The following is a 21,728-nucleotide window of genomic DNA, read 5'->3' as shown; positions in this document are numbered from 1 at the left end:
CGCAAGCTTACAATTAATATTTCAGTTTGGTAAGGGTATAGGTGATGAATGTAACTATATTTTTTTCGTCTTTTTATTAATAACTTTTATATTGTATTGAAGCTCACACTGTATATCAGTATCATAGATTATGCCAGTATAACTATAAATACGAAATAATTAAACTATCCCCTAGTAAGGTTATTTGGGAATGTTTCGAACATGTTATACGAAATAATCTGTTCAAAACTTGAAAACATTCCTTATAATTTAATTTATAATGTGTGACTGACCAAATTTTAAAAACTGCGTCGTAATGAAAACGTAATCTCGTTATGGATTTTTATAATCCAATCGGGTTGTGGACCAATCGACGTTAATAATGTCATATGACCAAGCAAAGTTATACAAAAATAACCTAGTTTGCTGAAAGAAATTTAAACAATCATAAACCTTGACACAAATCAAATGATTTGAGTATAACCTGTTAACATTACAAACATTATCTTTGAATATACTTTTATTCTCTTGTCATGTTTGTAACTGTCTAATAATTATCATTGTATGTAAGTATCATATATGAGGGTATAGCCCCCTTTTCGTAGGCAGAATTCGACCCGTATTTAAAGCCTACGCAATAAAGCATGCGAGTACATGGCGCAAGAGATTTGTTAAATTGGAGTCAGGATCCGGACGCAAAGTTTTGAATTGTACGCTTGACTTGTTTTAAAATTCATCCCGTAGCTGGACTCAATGGGTAGGGTGTCAAACCCCATATATGTTCTGTAAAGGTCCTTCGAAACATATGGAACTTGATTTAATTAGTTCGGAATTTTATGCCGAGTCGTTTTCCTTCTGTGTCCGATTTTATATTTATATTTTTGTCCCTCACGGCTATAAAAATAATATTGTTTTATTATAGATTGCTGTTTTAACGATTAATACAATTAATTTCGAATCATTTGAAATTGATTTTATGACTCCATAAGCAACACAGTTCTATTAAATTCCTTGTTGAATTATTATCTATACTTTGTTGGTGATACAAGCGGCTCTGTATAATCCACTTTGTCTGCCACGTACAGAAGCTCATATTTATATGTGTAAACAACTCAAATACATGCCTGAAAAGGGTCACCGTTCGTGAAAGACTAGACAAAGTAAATTATAGTATATTTTGACGCATAGTATATTTTTAATTAAGTTGTAATCACTTCTCAAATGGCACATACGTACTGATCTGTCAGTAACAGCTTTTGTCGTGTTTTTACCGTTTTTGTCATTATGTCATGTTTGTTTTGACCTTACGACAAAAAAAAAGCTCCATTACCTGCTTGTAAATGGACATTGATAGGCAGAGATATGGCCAGATTGATTTTATGAATTCTTAAAGTTTAATTTTATCTGTACTTTGTAGACTGTACATGCATATAATTCATACTCTACTCCAGTTCTGGGTTTGGGACACTAAATCCTATAAAGGAAACTACACATGTATGAGACAGTAAGTCGATTAACTCATTGACTTGAGAAGCCCAATGAAAAGCTATGACACTTAAGAAATGAAAATGAAGAAGATTTAAAAAAAATAATTTACAGGGATACACAGAATAATTTTGTTAATTAATCGAAACGTGAATTATTTAATTTATGGCTTTGTACTCCAGGTAATCCAGTTATCACAGAAAAAATGTATCCAGAAATATAATTTTCCCTGTATTCGTTGTATTGATCATGTTGATAAATCAATGCATTTTGACAGTTAACACAATAATCAAAATGACTGATTGAAACATGATTGTGTACAACTTTATGATTTAGAAAAAGAACTATACTAATTTCACCTCAAAAACTTCAGATATGTTAAAATTCATTTAAGTTTTGGTGGATTGATCGGTTATACACGGCTTTGGTTTCAGCTGCATATTTTTTCTGAGTTTATATAGTTATACAAAAAAAACTAATGATTGAACCAGTCAAAGGAAAACACTGCAGTTTTCTTAATTGTTGTTTAATTCTTATCTAGCCATTGCTTCTTGCACACAGATAGATTTAAATACCACACATGGCAATCCATTGGTTGCACTAGTGGAGTACTTTTTTCTTGAGTCCAGCTGGTAGTAAATTCTGTAGATATCATTATGCTCTACTGCTACAATTGACAACTAACTGAAAAAAACTTGCAAAGATAATATAAAGTTCCTGGGTTGGTAGTGCATTGGCTATTCATTACATTTTCAATATTTTATTAAACTTGGGAAGACATAGTTGAAGACAAAACAAACTTTAATTGTGTTAGAAGTATAGGATCATGATCATTCTGTGTTAGAAATTTATTTTATGACCATAATTTAATCACAATCAAATTTTATCATAGTGTTCATAGTTCCCCAACTGTTTAGGGTTGGACCTTTGTAGTTTTATCAACCTGTTCCACATGGAACATTTTACTTTGTTATCCTACATATTAAGATGGCCCTAAACCAATTAAAAACATATACTAACATGAACATACATTTTAGAGATGATGTAATGACTGAAGAAGACTTGCTGAATAAAACCTTATTGAAAAGAAGTAGCCATGAATAAGATGTTGACTAAACCATCCCATACCATTGCTCTTTGTTCGATTGCCAATTTCATCAATGCTGCAGATCGAGTTATCATGCCTATTGCCATTGTACCTATGGCAGATGAATACAACTGGGACCTTCATGGACAAGGATGGGTACTCAGTTCTTTTGCCGTGGGTTACATGAGTAGTCAGGTATTGAACATATTCACTTGCTTCTGCTTGTTGTGGTATTGATATGCAGAGCATCCTCAGCTGTTTTCGTACAATCAACAAGCTTCCCTAATATTTTCTATTAACCTGGTCTCTGAATGCAATTTTTGATTTTTTGTACAACAATTCTATTTAAAAATATTAAATGATTCATTCTTCTAACATAAAATAATATTGTATTGTGATTGTAATTCGCCAAATAAAAATATGATAAGTTAGAAATTACAACCTTATGTACTTTCAGTAATTTGTATTTGTATTTTATTTAAATTTTTGTAGGTATTTGGAGGAAGTGGATCCAAGAAATATGGCGGAAAGGCTATTTTACTTTTATCTGTACTTCTGTGGTCGTTCTCTACCCTTATGGTACCATTTGTAGCTCCTTCTATTAACCTTCTAATATTCTCTAGAGTCTTGCTTGGGCTAGGAGAAGGATTAGGTAAATTTTTATTTCATAAATGGTTGTTTGTTATTAACTGACATTTTAGTTCAATGATTAAAGTTTACTACATGTACTTGGTACTTATTGAAGTTAAAGTACTTACATCATTTTATTGATTTACTATAGCTGTTGAAATTTATTGAGATAAATTGAATATAGCTAGACTTAAAGAGATTAACACACTCTTTATGAGAAATTAAGAAATTTTTTAATGATCTTGTATTAGGCATTCAGTTTTTTTATTTTTCAGGTCTTCCAACAATTTTCCATATATTTGCTCACACTATTCCTGGGGAGGAAAGATCAAGAGCATTTGGATATCTTGTTGCATGTGGATCTATAGGACAAACTGTAGCTTCTGTTGTAAGTTGTTATATTTATCAAGCTTTAATCTAGAGGATTAATATACCTTAAACATCACAAACTAAGTTTAGAGGACATATAGGAGTTACAATATCAGGCAATTTATCACATAAGCATTTAAGTAGATGATTATTGTTAGATGCTTATGGGGGAGATTATTCAAATTAAGGAATCCAAGTGGAAGTGGGGGATTATACCTTTGTGATTACAGTTCTAGAATCCAAATTCATAGACTGATGTTTCATGATGGATCAATTTCAATGATGAAACATGTTTAACTTTGTTAGGATCAAAGGGCCAAAATCAATTAACCATCTGAATAAAAAATTAGCTATGTGGCAATATTTGTTTTTTTTTTTTATTTCTGGAGGAAACTACGTGTTACTTTTAACAATAGTCTCCCTTTTTAAATATCCCCAGTTGACTTAATATCTTCATGTTAACACCTTTCTTGATATTTTTTTTATGATTCACTTGAGTCAGATATTTTTATTCTATTGCCAAATGAATTGTGTTAATATATTCAAATTGAAAATCTAGATAGATTGGTTAATTTTTGACAGGGTAATAGACCTTTTTTTTTTAATTTTGCAGATTTCAGAGACTATGATTTATTATGTACAAACTGTCGTCATGTTTTATTTTTCAGATACTTCCACATATGTCTTGGCCTTGGATGTTTTATTTGTTTGGCCTGATGGGCTTATTTTGGGTATTAGCTTGGACAGTATTGTACAAAGAATCAAGAACCTCATCAGAGGAAGAATTTATAGAACCACCAAAAGTAATTAAAATTACAGGTTTTTATAATTGCTCAAAGAGACACAAAAGACCATAAATTTGAACATATTCAATCTTCCAGATGACACAATAAAACAAAACACCTGTAAACATTTCTTGAAATTAAAAGAAAGTGTGTTAAAGAAACCCCAAAAAATACAAGACCAAAGTGTAGTCGATAAAAAAAGCCTACAAAAAATGCACTTTGGAACCACAAAAGTCGTGTCAGGACCATAATTCACAATACAAATACTTAATATTATTAACAGAACTCTACATTACACAATGTTTTATATAATTAGTTTTGTTTGGACTTGATTGTTTTTCTTTAATAACAAATTGCTTATTTTATTTCCTTGTTCTTGTAGGTATGCAACACCAATGTTTCCTGGAGGGAATTTTTGTGTCACTGGCCATTATGGGCTATTTACATTGCACATTTCAGTATGAACTGGTCAAATTATATTATAATGCAGTGGTTACCTACCTATATGAGAAGAACATTGAATGCAAATCAAAGTTCTATTATGTTCACTGCAGTACCATATGTTATGAATTCATTAGTTGGTGTAGGTAAGTATTGGAGAATTCCCACATTATCATATTATTTTAGGCTTTTTCTATCAGGGATGGAGCTATTTGTACTCAAAATTTCATTTAAATTCATATTGATGATGTCTTAACCAATAGGATTAGGTGAGACTGCCTATGACACATAATGTGCATCAGCATTAAACAATTGCATCCTAAGTTCCATGTATTAGTTTACCTATAAGAGCTGATATGAGAATTAATTTTGTTTGTTTTACAGTTGCTGGTCATTTCGCTGATTCATTAATAATAAAACATAAATGGACAGTTGTTTCAGTGAGGAGATTAATGACAAGTATTGGTCTGTTAGGACCAGGATTATTTATTCTTTTCTTTAGTGCTGTAAATAATCTTCCATTAGCGGTTTTGTAAGTACTATTTTATTTTATTTATTTATTTTTGGAATTAATTTTACATATCTTGCTTTTTTTGACCAACAGATATATTATTTTGGTCTTGGATAGTGTTCACTTTTGGTCATAGTGTTGATCTCACTATTTTCATGATAATAGCAATTCACCAATCTGCTTAACAGAATTTTGTTTTTGAATGCAAATAAACTTACAAGACAAAGGCTTGAATAGATATTTTATACCATCTGAGTGTTAAACACAAATATCTTTTGAAAGATCTAATCATTGCACAATGTATGTTACCATACACATTAAAACACATGCTTTATACATTTGATATCTGTTATTGTGTGTATACCAACCTTGTGTAATATTTAACAATGTTAATTAGATAATCATGCATATTGAAACAATGTCAAGGCCTAATGTGCAAGTGCAACAATCTATTTACTATATTAAAATTGATAATGAATAACTTAAAACTTTATATCAACACTTGGGTCTCTTGGTTGATGAGATACTTTAAGTATGGTATAGGGATTCTGACCTGCAAGCACTGAAGAGACCTTTAAGATGGTTAGGCAGAAGTATACAGGCACTCCCAGAAAACACCTGATATGAGGTGTTCTAAAATATAAACTATAGACAAATTAAGACTAGACATATCTTGTGCTTTCTTGTAGGTCTGTCAAAGGCTGGCAGATAATTATAATGTAATATGCTTGCTTTTAAGCCTTTCTCATTTTTTTAAATGTTATTTTAATCAATGAGCACATGATATTCTTTTTTTCCTTTGTTACTGAGAATATTTCTGATCATGTAATAAATGTTGGCCATTCAGTGATTTCATATAAGTTATGTTATATTTTAGCTTTGTATCATTATCACTGGGTCTAAGTGCTTGTAATTCATCTGGTCATTTGAGTAACCATGCAGAGATAGCTCCTAATCATGCTGGAATTACATTTGCCATATCAAATACACTGGTAAGTTCATTACTGGAATCATTAAAAATTATGGGAAAAAAGTACTAAAGCATTAAAACAAGGGGACAACTCAGAGAGGAAAAAATTCATGACCAAAACTTGAAAACAGGAAACAAAAATATATTGAACAATTCAACTGTGTAGAAAGACATACATGTATGTTTATGAAATAGAACAAAATGCAACTTGACCCTAGAGGACAATTTTGATGCTTTAAGTAGTGGAATAAAAACCTACAGTTTCTTGTATTCATTCAAGAAATAGATGAGGATGGCTTGAAGTAAACCACTTTTTATACTGAAGCAATAATTTTATGGAATAGGGAAATAACAAACTTTTTCATTTAAAAAAAGATGACTGTTTGAAAAGAAGTGAGATTATTGAATGAGTCATAATTGGTCAGTAAATCCTTTGGGTATCAACAAATGAGGAAGTCATAAGAATGAAGACCAAATTCTTATGCTGAAATTGTTGAGAATTGACAAATACAACCAAGACTTATTCCTTTATCTAGCAAATATTTTTTATACTATTGATTCCTTTTTAAATTGAAGGTGATATGATTCATATTTCAGGCCACAATACCAGGTATATTATGTGGACCATTAACTGCAGAATTAGTTTCCCAAAGTCATGGACGTTGGTTCCCTGTTTTCATCATAGCAGCAGGTGTGAACTTTGTTGGTGCTATTATTTATCTTAGTCAAAGTGCTGCTAGTCAAGTCTTATAGTAAACAAATATTGATGCTAGAACAATTTTATTGTAATGTATTATTTGAATTGTGGTACATGTACTGATATTTCTTTCAATGCTCTGGGACCACTAATGATATCTTCTTTGTTGTTCAGTTTTTACTTGCCAAATTGTTACAGTGTATGAAAATGAGCATGTTGCAATGTAGATAGGTAAGGAGTGATTGGGTAGAATTCTATTTATAATGATAATCATGTTCTGTTTTGATTTTCATTTAATTTTTTTTATAAACCAAAAAAATCTATACATACTAGTATGATGTACTAATTTGTTTATTGTTATTGTGTTATAAATTAATTCGAGATAAATACTGTAATCTGATTGGTTAAAATAATTTTGTTATATCTCAATGGATAAAAAAAATATTGACACACCCATATTCAGTTAAATTCAGAGCTACTTTTTCCATGTTTAAAGATAAAAATATGTTTTAAATTTAATTTATATGAATTGTTTGCGCAATAAACAATATGCACATTTTTATGTTATTTTTCAATAGACAAAATTTTTATCATAGCCAATTCTTAACTGTGTATGTGGGGTAGTCAACTAAGATATGTTGTTCTACATTTCAGTTTTTAATTTTATTATCTTTTGCATTTATCTCCATAAATAATAATTAACCAGGCTCACAGAATTCTTGAGGTCTCCTGCCTGAAATTTATGGTCTGTAAAAATTATAAGTTCCTTCAAATAGAATTAAATTTCGTGGGTTAGCATACTGTTTTGATGTATAACCTGTTTGAACACTAAAAGTTTACCCAGCCCGGCTAGAAATTGACAAGTTTGGGCTGAATGGCAGGTATTTGGAAACACTGGCAGAAAGTGATTTAATGGGTTATTAGTCCAAATATTCAAATAACCACTTGTAAAACATTATAGCAATGTTATGTGATTGTTATTTGTTAGTCTGAATTGGCTTAAGCAATATTTAACCTAATAAAACTTGTTATAGTATTTTTTTGTCAATTAGTGTATGAGGTCATAGATCAAATTCTTAAGTTGCCCTGCTTTAATTCTGACTTGTAGTTTTTGAATAGCTTAAAGCAGGTATAGTTGAAATACATGACATGTTCTTATCCTGAAATATGTAATATGTCAGCCAACTGATATTCAACTGTAGTAAAGCAATCACAGCCTGCTATCAAAAGAAACCTTGCCGTATGAAATATATTGGGAAAAAAACATGTCTGGTGATAACAAAAAAAAAAAATCTTGAAGTACTTTGAAATTCTTTAAAATTTTCTTTCAAAATTTAAATACTCCAGTAATATAAAATTATGGCAAGAAAATTAAATTTAATTCTGCTTATTTTTTATAACCTATGAAGATATGATTAGAATTAATCATGATTTTATTGATTATCCATGACTAAAGCTTGTTACTTGATGACAATATCATTCATTTTATTACAAATATCAGTACTTTGATTTACCAAGCCATTAAGTGGTCAAAAGATAACATATCTATAATTTTGTTGATTTTTAGTTGATGCTCAGTGTGTCATTATTTTCTAGCTTCCTAATACACCCAGAATGATGTGTTGGGTATTCGTAATTATTGTGAATTTGTTTATATGCTGAGGTAATCATTTAATCTAAGTTTTCAACAATGGCTGTTGTAAGTTAAAAACTTGAAAAACAGGAGAACAGCTTATATTTTTTGGAATATATACTTTTTCTTGTACATGTATACCAGTGTAGCTTTAGAACTTTCAAAGAGCTTATGAATAATATATAGTTTCATATTGAGTGTTATTGACATATTGTTGAGTTGTAAAGATGTATAAAAAAATTCTGTGATATTTTGTACAAAGTTATATATTTATTTTGTGCCTATCTATTTTATTCATTGCTTTGTACATTGCTTGTACAAACATATTAAGGCATGGTGTGTAACACCATTCATAAAGTCACAAACAATCCTTGTTAGCTTTTTACTGACATATTACCTGTCTTTTACAATTGTAAAATAATGCTTTTTATTTTCTTTGAAGGTGTATTTCTTTACTTAGTTTAAAGCATATTTAAAGGTTTAGCTTATTGATACAAAGTTGATTTGAGATTGCAATCTTTCTGCAATATTTGATTCTGAGAAGAATTAAATACAACATTAGAAAGTACCATCAGCAATAAATTGTGAGTGAGTAAACTCTTGAAATCTTTTGTACACATATTTGTGTTTAACACTCAGATGGTAAGAAATATCTATTCAAGCCTTTGTCTTATAAGTTTATTTGCATTCTGATTTGATGTTCTTCTAATGCTTTTAGACCGCTGTTGTGGTAAAACTTAATCATATAAACTATGTCAAAGACATATGGTTGTCCAATTTATCAAGTCATAGATAAGTTCTACTCAGTTTTACTGAAGTCACAACAGACTTTTAGTCCATAACAGTCACCATTTTGTGCAACACATTAGCTGAATCTTTTTAAAAATATGAAGAAACTTGTCCTATTATAATATAAATAAATCATGGAAACTCTACTTTATACCACAGGCTGGCCATTTGTGTCACATTATTTTACCCAGAGCAGTAGCAAATTTATTGACTGTTAAAAGGCTTTATTGATGCAATTTCTTACCCAAGAGATTCTTTTTCTAAATTATTCCAAAGTTATTTATTCAAGCCTTTCAGGCTGTTTATGTGTTGTCCAGTTGACTCCTAAATGAACTGGTTTAAGTTGTAATATATTGTCCTTTATTGAGATTATATTTTATCTTCTTCATTGTATTACAAAACAGATGCCAAGAATGTTTAACTTATGTTGTTTTACTTGTATATTATTCTTTGGTCATTCCTGGCTTCTGTTTGAATCAAATTATTGTCAATAAGTTTGACAATTTGAACAAATAAAGTATTTTGTTAAGTTTTGTATTTGATCAATACCCTTTCCGCTATTGAATAGGATACTTGATCCTTAAATCATATTTGATCAATACCCTTTCCGCTAATGAATTGGATACTTGGTCCTTAAATCATGCCCTTTTTTCGTGTATTTCTGCATATTAATGTAAAATTTGAGCAGAATTTTGGTTTTGATAGAAAAAAAAACTTGAAATTTGGCATAAAAATTCCTTTTGGTGTACTTAACAAATACATTGTATAGATATGGACCCAACAATATCTTAAAATACACTCCCTGCCACAATTTTGTGATTTTAATATGGCATTTTTCAAATTGCTGCTAGAATGGAACACCTATTGACAATTGTACCAATTATCTTGTATTAAAACTGCAGTTACTGTATTAAGACATGAAATTTGGTATAATACTATGAGTTTTGTGTAATACCATAATTTCAATTTACAAAATGTGGACAGAATTCATAATGGTTGCTTTAAACTGATTTATTATCTAGTGTAGTTAGGCCATTGGCTGTTAGAGTATACCATCAACACCTACCTATTTACAAGGTATCATGTTATACACTCCCAAAATTGTGTATTTATCTTATCCCCATCCATTTCCAGATGATAACTTGAGAAGAGATCAATTATTTTTTTTAAACTTTGTGCATTTATTAAGTGTCATAAAATACAGATGAAGTTAAATTTTCAGCAAAATCCAAAATGTAGTTTTCGAGTAAGGCTATTTTGAACATTTGGCCATCCCCCTTTTTCACCATTTTGTTGCAAGGTATCACTTAATGTTCCATTAATGCCATATTTTTGTTTTATTTACTTTTTCTTTTGTAAATGTTTATAATTTTTATACGAAGTTTAGGGGATATATAGGTTTCACACTGTCTGTCTGTCCGCACTATTTTCTTAGCAGCTTGCAGCATTGTTATGAAACTTGGTGGAATGTAATATAACCACACGGAGATGTGCACACTGTCAGGAATTTATGTTTGGACAAAAATTGTAGAAATGAGGGATGTTGAACTCCGGCGTTTTTCAAGCAAAAACTTCATGCTCTGTCCGCAACACCTCATCAATGACTTATGACTTGCAGGATTGTTTTGAATCTCAGTGGGTTTTTAGATTACCGTATTAGGATGTGCATATAGTTATGTTTGGAAAAACTGTAAAAGTGGCGGATGTTTGAACTTGTGCGTTTTTCAGCAAAACATTGTTTCATGCGTTGTTCGTAACTCCTCTCTAACGACTTGCAAGGATTGTAATTAACCTCAATGAAGTGTTAGATTACTATATTGTGATTGGCATATTGTCAGGAATTTATGTTTGGGCAAGAATTGTAGAAATGACGGCTGTTGGACTTGGGCATTTTTTTTTCAGCAAATTTTGTCTCGAATATTGTCCGCAATTCCTCCTCCACGACTTCCAGGATTGTTAAAAAACTCAATGGGGTGTTAAATAACCATATTGGGTTGTGAATATTCAGAAATTTATGTTTAAAGAAGATTTGCAGTTATAATCTGTCATTGTGTTGCACTGTCATGAAAAAAATAGTACGGAATCGTGTGTCCACATTGGTCCCCAAATGTACAGGCGTAGCGTACGGTGTTGGTGTCATATTTGGTAACGTCGAAATCGGCAAAATTTCGACGTCTTTTTGTATTGCGACGTACATCGTTCTATAATTGTTCCACGTAAAAAGAAGTGTGATTTAATTTTTTTTACATAAAATAACACACGACATGTTTTATTATTTAATTATCCGATTCGATATTAATTTTTCGTACGTTTTGGTCGATTGAAATGATCAGATTACATCCCGATATGGTAAATAGTTTGGCAACCATATAAAAATGATTTGAAGGAAATTTTTTCCTATGAGAAAAATGTTAGGAATTATGAAAACAAATGTTGTGATGCCATAAAAAATTTAAAACACCCTCACTAAAACAGAAAGCCAACAAACCTACAAACAAAAAAGTCAGTAACACCCCTCCCCGCGGAAATCATATTGTGAAAGAGTATGAAGTGAATCTTTCCTAATTGGTTTTATATCTTTAATGTAGATGTATGTTGATATTTCCGAATTTTTTATTAGTTCGCTCAAAGCTAACGAAAAACGCTTTTGATAAAGACCGGGTAGCACGCAACGTGTAGAAAACGTTGGGGAAAAGACAATGTGACATCACAACATACATGCGTATTTATCTACTACTAGACAATAAATCTCATTATTTTTTTAGAATAAACATGATATTCTGAATAATTATACAGTCCATTAAGCGTGAATATACTTTGGTAAAAATAACATTCGTTGTTATATTTTACAACCGTAAGAGAGTAGCCTACGGCCAACGTCGAAAAAAAAAATTGTGATATAATTGAAATACGGACAAAAAGGCTTTTAACAAAAAGACTGATTGAACATTTTATATATATCTTCGTTGAGGTAATGTAGTAAATTGTCAATATAGTTAATAAAAGTCCCGATTAAAAAAGCTGTTCGCATAACTTTAAAAAAAAATGTCTAACATTTTGTCTTCAAATCGATTTCTTTCCATTTTTACAATGTCCACATCAAACGGGAGATATTTGTGATATTGTAATACACTTTGATCTTCTCATTACGTCATGAAAAATATGACATCGTCTGCAGCACAAACTGCTCTTTCCAAAAAAGTTTGTTTTATCAAAATACGCTAAGAAACAACTTGGATATATTGGTGAAATGGGAACCAGCATTTCTTAATGTTACCCGTCCACATATGAAAATGGACGCTCTTGTGATGGAATAGTGCTTTCCCTCCACAATTAATGGCATCTTTCAAAGATTTATGGTTATAATCCTAAAAAAAACAAACATTCTCGAACATTTTAATATCTATACTGCCTTTGATAACTCTAATTCTAACAGCAACATTTAAGTTTTTGTAACCAGCTCCTGTTCAGTCGAATGTGACACCAACAACGTACGCAACGTCACAGGATTCAACAGGCTGCAGGGGTATTAGTCCCGTTAGGGGTAATGTCTAATTCATCCAAAAATATCAAGCTATGACGCTAAAAACTTGTTCTTGAAAAAGTGGATTTTCATTTAAAAAATACTTGATTTATGAACATATAATAAAAGTGAAAGTAGAGGTCTTTTTTATTGCCTGAACTTCTCTAAATCCAGTGTATCAAAGTTTGTGCTTTTTTTTTCTAAAATACACCTAAAATTAGTTTTTTGACATTTCCTTAACTGAAATACATGATCAAATGTCAATTGAAGGTTTACTACCATAGAAGCCTTTGGGAAAACAATACAAGACAGCAACCATTAGTATCGTCTTGTGGGTCATATCCCTAGGTCATATCCCTGGGTCATACCGGAATTTTTTAGTTGATTAGAACACCAAGAGCGCTTTTGTTGCTTATTTTGGGACATGCCTAATGTTACTGTCTTACCATCAATCCGGTAGACTTAAATATTTCAAAAGGATTTGATAAGTTTGTTATACATTCTATAGCTTCTCATAATAACTTATTTAAATGATCATTCCAGTGAAGATCAATTTGGTTTTTTTTCTTTACTTTACGTTACTAGCATTTTCGAAGCATCACAAAAGGACAGAATATGAAAATAGGAGATAAACAAAGAACAATTTAACTTCTACAGGTCGCCACACTGTCTTCAATGACGAACGAAAAACACTGTATTACAGGTAGCTGCATTCTTAACAAATATACTAACACATGATACAGAAAGTAAATAAAAAAAAATATTGACTGAAAAGATTTGTGCACAGAAATGAGGACCATGCAGTTATAAGGGGACAACTATTTGATTTTTATGGTGGATCTAGGATCGAATTTAAAATAAAGAGGCAGGACGATGAAGTGCGGTAAAAAATAATCCAGGATAAACAATTTGATTATCCACGACAGGCTTGAGTAAAATAATAAAAAGAAGGATCTGAAATTCTACCGAGATAAAATCAAGGACACAAAATTTGATCCTAACTACCGCCCTCCCCCCAAAAAATCAAGCAGTTTCTCCCTAATTTGGATCGTATGCGTAAGCTCTGGACCATAATAATGCGTATATTTAAATAACCACAGGATAAAGAGCTGAATCTTTTTAAATCATGCGTATTTGTTACAAAATCCGTAAACGGACCTAATAAAATAAATTACAAAGCTATTATCAAAATGTCTTAAAAGCGGGTGTTGATATCATTGACCATCGAAACCCGAATTTCATACATCTTGACTGCTTGGGAAAAAAATTATATATACTAAAATATTTTCATTTCAAATGTGCTTTATAAGTCTTATTCAATTCCATCTTTTTGGTACATATTTAACACAAACATTTACATATTTATATCATGGAACGTAAAATTGAAAGGATATTAGCATTGATTGCCCAAAAACAATAGGCACCTCTACATAGAAGCATAAACCTGTATTTAATATTACAGGTCTATGGTAGAAGCAATACAATGCTGTATATATATCTATACAGCTGGTGAATCAACTTTCTGTTCCTCTTCATACCTCCAAGGTTTTTGTGTTTTAATACTTTATTTTCCAAAGACATGATTTGTTTTTGTTTTATTTTTTAAAAATGCACACCCGAGCAAATTTTATTAAGAATCTTAGTCTGATCTTAGAATTAATTCTGAAAACGAGTGATTTTAACTCCACACCCTCCTCACAGGACCCCTGGCATTGTGAGGATGAGTCCACATATGAAATCTAGAAAATGTTATATCATCAAAACTCAAAAAATATTTTGCTATAGTGCGAAATAGTCATAAAAATTTTATAGCAATCTTGAATTTTCAATTCAAAATCAGACACCGATAGCATTGATGAGGTAAGTGACGTATGATGACAAAATCCTATGAGTGGACTAGTCATTACATAATCTTGCCCAACTTCGCACGTTTGTTGTAAATAGATAACACGGAAATGCAGATGTCCTTGCACTGGAGGAGTTTTATTTGACAACACTCAGCAATTTGTCATACATGGAAAACCACTTGTATTTACAATCATGTACTGCCAGGGGAGAGTTTCCTTGTTAACAAGTCAACACAGATCGCCAAAACAAGCTTTAGGTAGTCTAAGGGTACAAGATTTTCATTCATTACGACGTACTTGTAACTTATCATCTTCCGTGAACCAAATAGAACAAACAAACAAACAAACAAAAATATTTAAAAAAAAAATGAGTAACACAAAAAAACAAAAACAAAAAACAAGTCTCCTGCAAAACATACAGGAATCTAAAGATGCCAAAACATCTCTTCCTAACTACAGCAAAAATTAATTTTTATAGAAGACTTTGTATTTATCTATTTATCTGTTTGCAAAGTTATGCCCATATGGGTCAAGCAAATCCAATATACAACAAAAGGAAGATCATACTAAATTAGATGAAGCGGAGAACTGTTTGCAATTCGATGGATTGCTTCAAGTCGCCTAATTCAGACTGAAGTTCAATACTTGGTTATAGAGATGGTTTTAATTGATTGAATAATTGATCAGTGCTAAATGATGTTATAGTATTACTTATCTTAGAAAAAAAGTTACATAGTTTTTAGTCGTTGTCTGACTCCGTGAATGCCTTTGCTGTGACATTTATATTTGTATCAAGTGATCAGGCTAATGGTCGTTAAGCTTGAATTGATGAAAATACTGTGTCTAATTGGTCGTTATTAGATTGTCTATTCTACTTTTATGAACATTTTAACTATCACCTTCAATTTTACAATACTAACAAATAGTATAGATAACTATTATTAATAGTAAATATGCGTTAGTATATATTCAATAGATTCATGACTTTCTAGGTTGATAACATGTTAACAACTGTTGCCGTCACATTGGTTGTAAAGAGTTCTACTCGTTTTCACTTTATTTTTAAGATATTTTTCGAAGTTTGTTACTTAACAGGCGTAGTAAGGGTTCATACCCCTATTACACAGCGGAAGTTACGCATGTCAGGATATTGTTCATCGGTTTTCACTTCCTAAATGTGACAGTATTTGATTGATAGAACCAATTTGGGGTGTTCTCATTGGATACGTGATTGGAATCGGTGTCATTTGATTGGAGGATAGGGAAACATTCACGTCAGAAGAAATCTCACTGTCAGAAAGCGGATAGGTTATAAACATTTCTGAACTGGACACTGGACAGACATATGTGAAATTAACAAGACAAGCAACGCATTAAACAAGACTGATAGAAACAAACATGAAAAAAATAATTTTGATATTAGCTTTAGTTATTGGATTAGTCAACTCGCAACAAAATTTCGGGCAAGGACAACAATTTCCGCAAGGAGGAGGACAATTTCCACAAAATAATGCTGGTGGGCAGTTCCCAGCACAAGGAAACGCAGCCGGACAATTTCCAGGTCAAGGAGGTGCCGGTCAATTCCCACAGGCCGGGGGTGGCCAGTTTCCCGGACAAGCAGGTGCTGGACAATTTCCAGGACAAGGTGGTCAAGGGGCTCCTGGTCAATTTCCTGGACAAGGAGGAGTTGGACAATTTCCAGGACAAGGCGGCGCCGGACAATTTCCAGGACAAGGAGGCGCCGGACAATTTCCAGGCCAAGGTGGTGCCGGACAATTTCCAGGACAAGGAGGTGCCGGACAATTTCCAGGACAAGGTGGTGCCGGACAATTCCCAGGTCAGGGAGGTCCAGGCGGAGCCGGACAATTTCCAGGTCAAGGAGGTGCTGGACAATTTCCAGGTCAAGGAGGCGCCGGACAATTTCCCGGTCAAGGAGGTCCCGGTGGAGCCGGACAATTTCCTGGACAAGGAGGTCCTGGCGGACCCGGACAATTTCCAGGACAACCTGGGGGTCAGTTCAACAATGTTGGAGGTTTTCAAAACCCATTCGGAGGAGTTGGTAATTTTCTAGGAGGAAACGATGGCACTTTTGGAGGAGGTGCTGTGAATGGATTACCAGGACAAGGGACTGCTCCTAATGCACGTAAGATTTTTAAACTCCTTGCCTTAAACGAATACTTAAACAATAAAATTTGGATTTAAATGACGCCTTGGCTTTAAGTGTTTTTTTTTTTAATTGACCAGCAATTTTTTTCTTGCTGTTTAGAAAGTGTTTTTCGATTTTAAATGGATTCTGTTTTTTTTTAGTATTGAAAAAAAACATGAGATGCATTACCTTAGTAACATTCCTGGTTAAAACTTTTAGAGTCATATGTAAAGAGTACGGATACAACTTGTATTTTTTCAATCCGTGTTAAATAAGAAAGTTCCTTTTCCCATCAGTCATTATTTAAAAGTTGAAGAACGGATGTTTCCTACAATTCCCTTTTCACTCGAGAACAACTATTTCCAATCAATTGGTAAATCAGATTGAAAATCTTAGTTAGGCCAATTTCTAGGTTTATTTACTAAAAATATTACAACGAAAATACATCATATCACTGCGAAAAAATATGGACAAGGATATACCACTTCCAGGTGTCGTATAGGAAAAAGGGGGTGCTCGGAACCTGCCTTTGTGTTAGAATGGATAAAGGGGCAAGTAAAGGAGATACCGATAGAAGGCACACACACACACACACACTGCTAGAAAATATTTCTGAAAAAAAGTAAACAGTTACGAAAAAAAAAAACAGAAACAAAAACAAAAACAATATACAAAGTATTTTTTGGTCTGCGCGGTTCACAAATTTATACCGACTGTGTTGTCTTTTCCAGCATTTACCGCCGGAGGTCAATTTTTCATGAATCTATCTCAGAATCCTAACAATTATAGATATGCCACGTGCTATTTCAACAGTACAGAAAGTAGCATAAAGGGTAGAGCAGATTTCAGACAGTTTGTAAGTAGAATTTTCTGATTTAAATGCAATTATATAATTACTACACTTTTTTTATGGAGCAGATGCGAAGTATTTTTTTTTTTGTTTATTAAAGAATATATACTTTACTAATAGTTTCAGAGAACATAGTTAATTATATATATATATATATAAAATTAGTTTATGCATATGTTTGTTCTTCGGCCATCTACAGTTATAATAAGAAATTTCAGTGGAAAAGATCAAACAGACGGACGGGCAACACTATTTATATAAATTTTAAATAACGCATGTTTTATGTAAAGATAGTGTCATGATACAGAGAAGCTTGAGGGGAAATATTTTACATTACACCATATTACTTGTTCATCCTTCGAAGATAATCATGAAAATGGATTATTCTTGTCTTTCAGTTGTACGGGAACCCATCCGTTGACATCAGAATACAAGTGGTAGGCTTACCTCCATCTCCAGTTGATACCCAGAGAGGTGTACACATACATGATTTTGGAGATATTGGAGATAGATGCTCAAGAGTAGGACCTCACTACAACCCAACACAGACCAGACATGGTGGCAGAAACAGCTTTCCATTGTAAGAATCATTAACATACATGTTCTTTTTAATCTTGATTACAAATATCATAATCACTTTATTCACAATACATAAAATATGGTTGGTAGAAGAATCTAAAGTATTTCTTACAAAACAGGCGCGTAGCTGCCGTTAGGTAAAAAAGCTTTTGCCTGCACTTAATTTTGCCAATTCTTTTTGGAGATAAAATACATCCAGGAGAGGCATAAATGATGCTCTAAAACGCTGTCTTCGCGGAGCTTCGGGGGAGGGGGGGGGGGCTTTGCCTCCTGGACCTGCTGGGGGCCTTAAGCGGCCCCAGACCCCCTGCCGTAATTTTGCCTACACTTTAATTTGGCCTCAGCTACGCGCATGCAAAAACTTTGAGGAACATTTATACATAGCAGGGGGAGATCCAGAGATTTTTGAAGTGGGTCTCATGCCCTAAATCACGAAATCAACAAAATTTTCAAACAAAAGGGGGTGTTCCAATCCTGGACTCTCCTGGATTTGCCACAAAATAATGACTAAACAGAAACATTTGATGCCAGACCTTCTTAAGGCAGTCATAGTCGATCTTTGAAAGGAAACTTTTAAGCAAAACTTTTTTTTTATTTCATTTGCAGTTTGAGACATGTTGGAGATTTAGGAAACATGCTTCAGTCTAAAGAGGGAGTATCTTCAACTCAGTTCACAGACAGCGTTGTAGCTCTAGCTGGTCAGAACAGTATCATTGGAAGATCACTTGTGGTAGGTGCAATTACCATAAAACTATTTTGATCACTAGTGGTAGGTGCAGTTATCTTAAAAAAAACATTTTGATCACTATGGTCGGTACAATTATAAGAAAAAGAAACCATTTTGATCACTAGTGATAGGTGCAATTATCATAGATAACATTTTGATCAGTAGTGGTAGACACAGTCATAAGTAAAATTCTGATCACTATTAGTAAGTGCAGTTATCATCAATAAAAAACCTACCAGATTCAGTAATTCTTTAATTGCTAAAATATCAAACAATTTTATTTCAAAGAAAACCAGGGAAAATGTTAGGTAAAGAGGATATTCTTAGCTTCAGTATACCCAATCAACTTACCGGTAGTCTAGTGGTCTCCAGTATATTTTCAAAGTAACAATGTTCTTTTTTGTGTTTGACAGATTAAGTTGGAGAGAGATGATGAAGGAACAGGAACCAATAGTGCTAGTCAGATGAACGGTAATGCTAGAACTCCTCTGGCTTGTTGTACTATTGGTAGAGCTAGTAGCTCTAATTGGGCCCAACCTTACTCTGAACAGGACCTTGCAGCTCTCTCTGGAGGAGTCTTTATACCAACAAACATCAATACAGCACCAACACAACCTGCCCAAGGTAGGCAAAACTTAATCAGAACACAGCCTGCCAAAGGAAGACAAAATTTTGTCAGAAAAACTTGGGAAAACAAACATCTTTTTATGTAAAAACATGTATTAAAGACCTGTTCTCAGCAAATTGCGAGGCAGGGGAAGTTAAAACTGCCAGCAGAGAAATTTGACTGGTAAACAATTTATGTCATTACAAGTTTGTTTTTTTTTTTTATTTATTTTGTACATGGAATATTAAAATTTTATGAAACAAAATTTCCTCATGTATATTTTTCTTTCTCACAGGCAATAACAATGGACTAAGCTTTGGAGTCAACACAAATACTAACACCAATCCAGTGGCACCAACAAATACTGTAAACCAGTTTAACCCTCAGCCAAATCCAAATTTCAATCAACCAACAAACACACAATTTAATCAGCCAGCTAACACACAGTTCAATCAACCAGCTAACCCACAGTTGAACCAGCCAGCTAATCCACAATTTAACCAACCAGCTAATCCACAGTTCAACCAGCCAGCAAATCCACAATTTAACCAACCAGCAGCAGGTATCAACCAACCAGTTAACCAACCACCAGCAAACAATGCTGCAGGTGGAGGTGGTAATCCCTTCTTTGGTATGAATGGAGGTGCACAAGGTGGTGGTGGTGGTGCCCAACCAGCTGGTTCTTTCAACTTCCTGGGTAATGGTAAAAGAAGGAAGTAAAAATTTCACTTGTGTGACAAAAAAAAAGTGCTTTATCCATCCTGTCTAAGAGGTAATAATGGTGCAACCAGAAAACCTGACAGGCAACATTCCTGTTTCAGAATGAAACAAAAACTGAGACAATTGCGATGCATAAAATTATTTATTTTCATATTGTATATAATGAATATAAACTTTTGTTTATCACTGTTTGTAATAAAATGTCATAATGTATTATTATTCCATGGATCTTTTTCAAGCCTAATGATGTTTTCATGATTTACCATTAGTCAAAGAAACAAAACCAGAGGCTTTAGAGAGCTAGAACTGCTCACCTGGTCAAAAATATTCTTTCTTTTAGCTTTCTAAAGCTGGAATCTTGACCTTACTGTACTATTGTCACAAGAATCATTTAATCAATAGAGAGCATCTTAGTTATCTACCTGGTTTTCATATAATTAAATAAATCTCTTACACTAATTTTTTTACCCTTCAAGGGCAATAACTCTGACATTGGTCAACAGATCTTTAAGAAAATTTTGGCATAGGTTGGCCTTGCCATGCTGATCAACTTTACCCTGTCAGAATTTAGCTCAACCCATTTATTTATAATTTATTTTCAAAAATCTTTAATTTGACCCTTATGGTCTATTCTTAGTAACATTAGCCGTGGTTTTTGCCAAATAAAAAATTCCCACACATAGATTGTTAAGAATATCGTAAGGTACATTCATGCCAAGTTTGATTACAATCCATCCAGCAGTTTAGGAAGAGAAGATTTTCAAAGTTGGCTATCACAAATTCTGGAACCATAACTCATTCATCCGTCAATGAATCTTTCTGCAAATTTTGGCATAGGTCCAACTCATCATACAGAACAATTTTACTTCCCACTAAATTTTAGCTAAACCCAACAGTTTATGAGTATGTGCATAATTCTACAACTTTACCTCTATGGTTTATTTTTAGTAATGGCTGCCATGTTTTTTGCAGGATAAAAAATCCCCACCCATAGTTTGTTAAAAATGTTCTACGGAAAAGATGCTAAGTTTCGTTTCAATCCAACCAGTTGTTAAAGAGATTTTCAAGGTTGGAAATGAAAATTCTGTAAAAAATCCATTTCAGGACCTATTACTCATTCATTCAACAAAAGATCTTTCTGAAAATTTTGGTGTAGGTCCATCCCATCATGCAGAACAATTTTAATGTCTGCCAGATTTTAGCTTAATCCCACTGTTTTTGAGTTATTTCCAAAATTTTGCAATTTAACCCCTTCTGTTTATTCTTGTTACAACGGCAATGTTTAGTCGGATAAAAAATCACCAAACAAGAATTGTTAAAAATACCCAAAGGAATATTCATGCAAAGTTTGTT

The 21,728-nt window shown here is 32.7% G+C and overlaps 2 protein-coding genes across 4 annotated transcripts; both read left to right on the top strand.

Annotated features, from left to right (window-relative positions):
• Nucleotides 1-1,001: 1,001 nt before the first annotated feature.
• On the top strand, nucleotides 1,002-13,625 carry LOC148628927 (uncharacterized). 3 transcript variants are annotated; one of them, XM_088540944.1, is made up of 10 exons: nucleotides 1,014-1,139; nucleotides 1,397-1,483; nucleotides 2,502-2,746; nucleotides 3,044-3,203; nucleotides 3,457-3,569; nucleotides 4,219-4,353; nucleotides 4,718-4,922; nucleotides 5,161-5,308; nucleotides 6,165-6,279; nucleotides 6,855-9,905. In XM_088540944.1, exons 3-10 carry the CDS (start codon nucleotides 2,561-2,563, stop codon nucleotides 7,008-7,010), a joined length of 1,218 nt encoding a protein of 405 aa, XP_088397070.1. In that variant the 5' UTR covers nucleotides 1,014-1,139; nucleotides 1,397-1,483; nucleotides 2,502-2,560; the 3' UTR covers nucleotides 7,011-9,905. The 3 variants fall into 3 exon arrangements, with proteins under 3 accessions (XP_088397063.1, XP_088397078.1, XP_088397070.1); XM_088540937.1 differs by lacking the exon at nucleotides 1,397-1,483 and having other exon boundaries at nucleotides 1,002-1,139; XM_088540952.1 differs by lacking the exons at nucleotides 1,397-1,483; nucleotides 6,165-6,279; nucleotides 6,855-9,905 and adding an exon at nucleotides 13,485-13,625 and having other exon boundaries at nucleotides 1,002-1,139.
• Nucleotides 13,626-13,706: 81 nt separating this feature from the next.
• LOC148628926 (uncharacterized) lies at nucleotides 13,707-20,594 on the top strand. The gene is made up of 6 exons (XM_088540913.1): nucleotides 13,707-16,889; nucleotides 17,624-17,748; nucleotides 18,141-18,322; nucleotides 18,928-19,051; nucleotides 19,462-19,672; nucleotides 19,951-20,594. Exons 1-6 carry the CDS (start codon nucleotides 16,145-16,147, stop codon nucleotides 20,373-20,375), a joined length of 1,812 nt encoding a protein of 603 aa, XP_088397039.1. The 5' UTR covers nucleotides 13,707-16,144; the 3' UTR covers nucleotides 20,376-20,594.
• Nucleotides 20,595-21,728: the final 1,134 nt, after the last annotated feature.

Source organism: Perna viridis, chromosome 1 (genome assembly GCF_037379345.1).
Source record: "Perna viridis isolate PV_CMFRI_1.1 ecotype Kerala chromosome 1, ASM3737934v1, whole genome shotgun sequence".
Classification (NCBI taxonomy): domain Eukaryota; kingdom Metazoa; phylum Mollusca; class Bivalvia; order Mytilida; family Mytilidae; genus Perna; species Perna viridis.
Note: the sequence above shows the minus strand (reverse complement) of the source record. Positions and strands in the feature narration are given on the sequence as shown.

What these genes read in the sequence shown, in the direction of transcription:
- LOC148628927 (XM_088540937.1), top strand. Translation starts at nt 2,561, where the DNA reads ATGAATAAGATGTTGACTAAACCATCCCATACCATTGCTCTTTGTTCG. An exon ending in TGGGCTAGGAGAAGGATTAG is followed by an intron (nt 3,204 to 3,456) that starts GTAAATTTTTAT and finishes TTTATTTTTCAG; the next exon opens with GTCTTCCAACAATTTTCCAT. An exon ending in GAATTCATTAGTTGGTGTAG is followed by an intron (nt 4,923 to 5,160) that starts GTAAGTATTGGA and finishes TTTGTTTTACAG; the next exon opens with TTGCTGGTCATTTCGCTGAT.
- LOC148628926 (XM_088540913.1), top strand. Translation starts at nt 16,145, where the DNA reads ATGAAAAAAATAATTTTGATATTAGCTTTAGTTATTGGATTAGTCAAC. An exon ending in AGGGACTGCTCCTAATGCAC is followed by an intron (nt 16,890 to 17,623) that starts GTAAGATTTTTA and finishes TGTCTTTTCCAG; the next exon opens with CATTTACCGCCGGAGGTCAA. An exon ending in TCATTGGAAGATCACTTGTG is followed by an intron (nt 19,052 to 19,461) that starts GTAGGTGCAATT and finishes TGTGTTTGACAG; the next exon opens with ATTAAGTTGGAGAGAGATGA.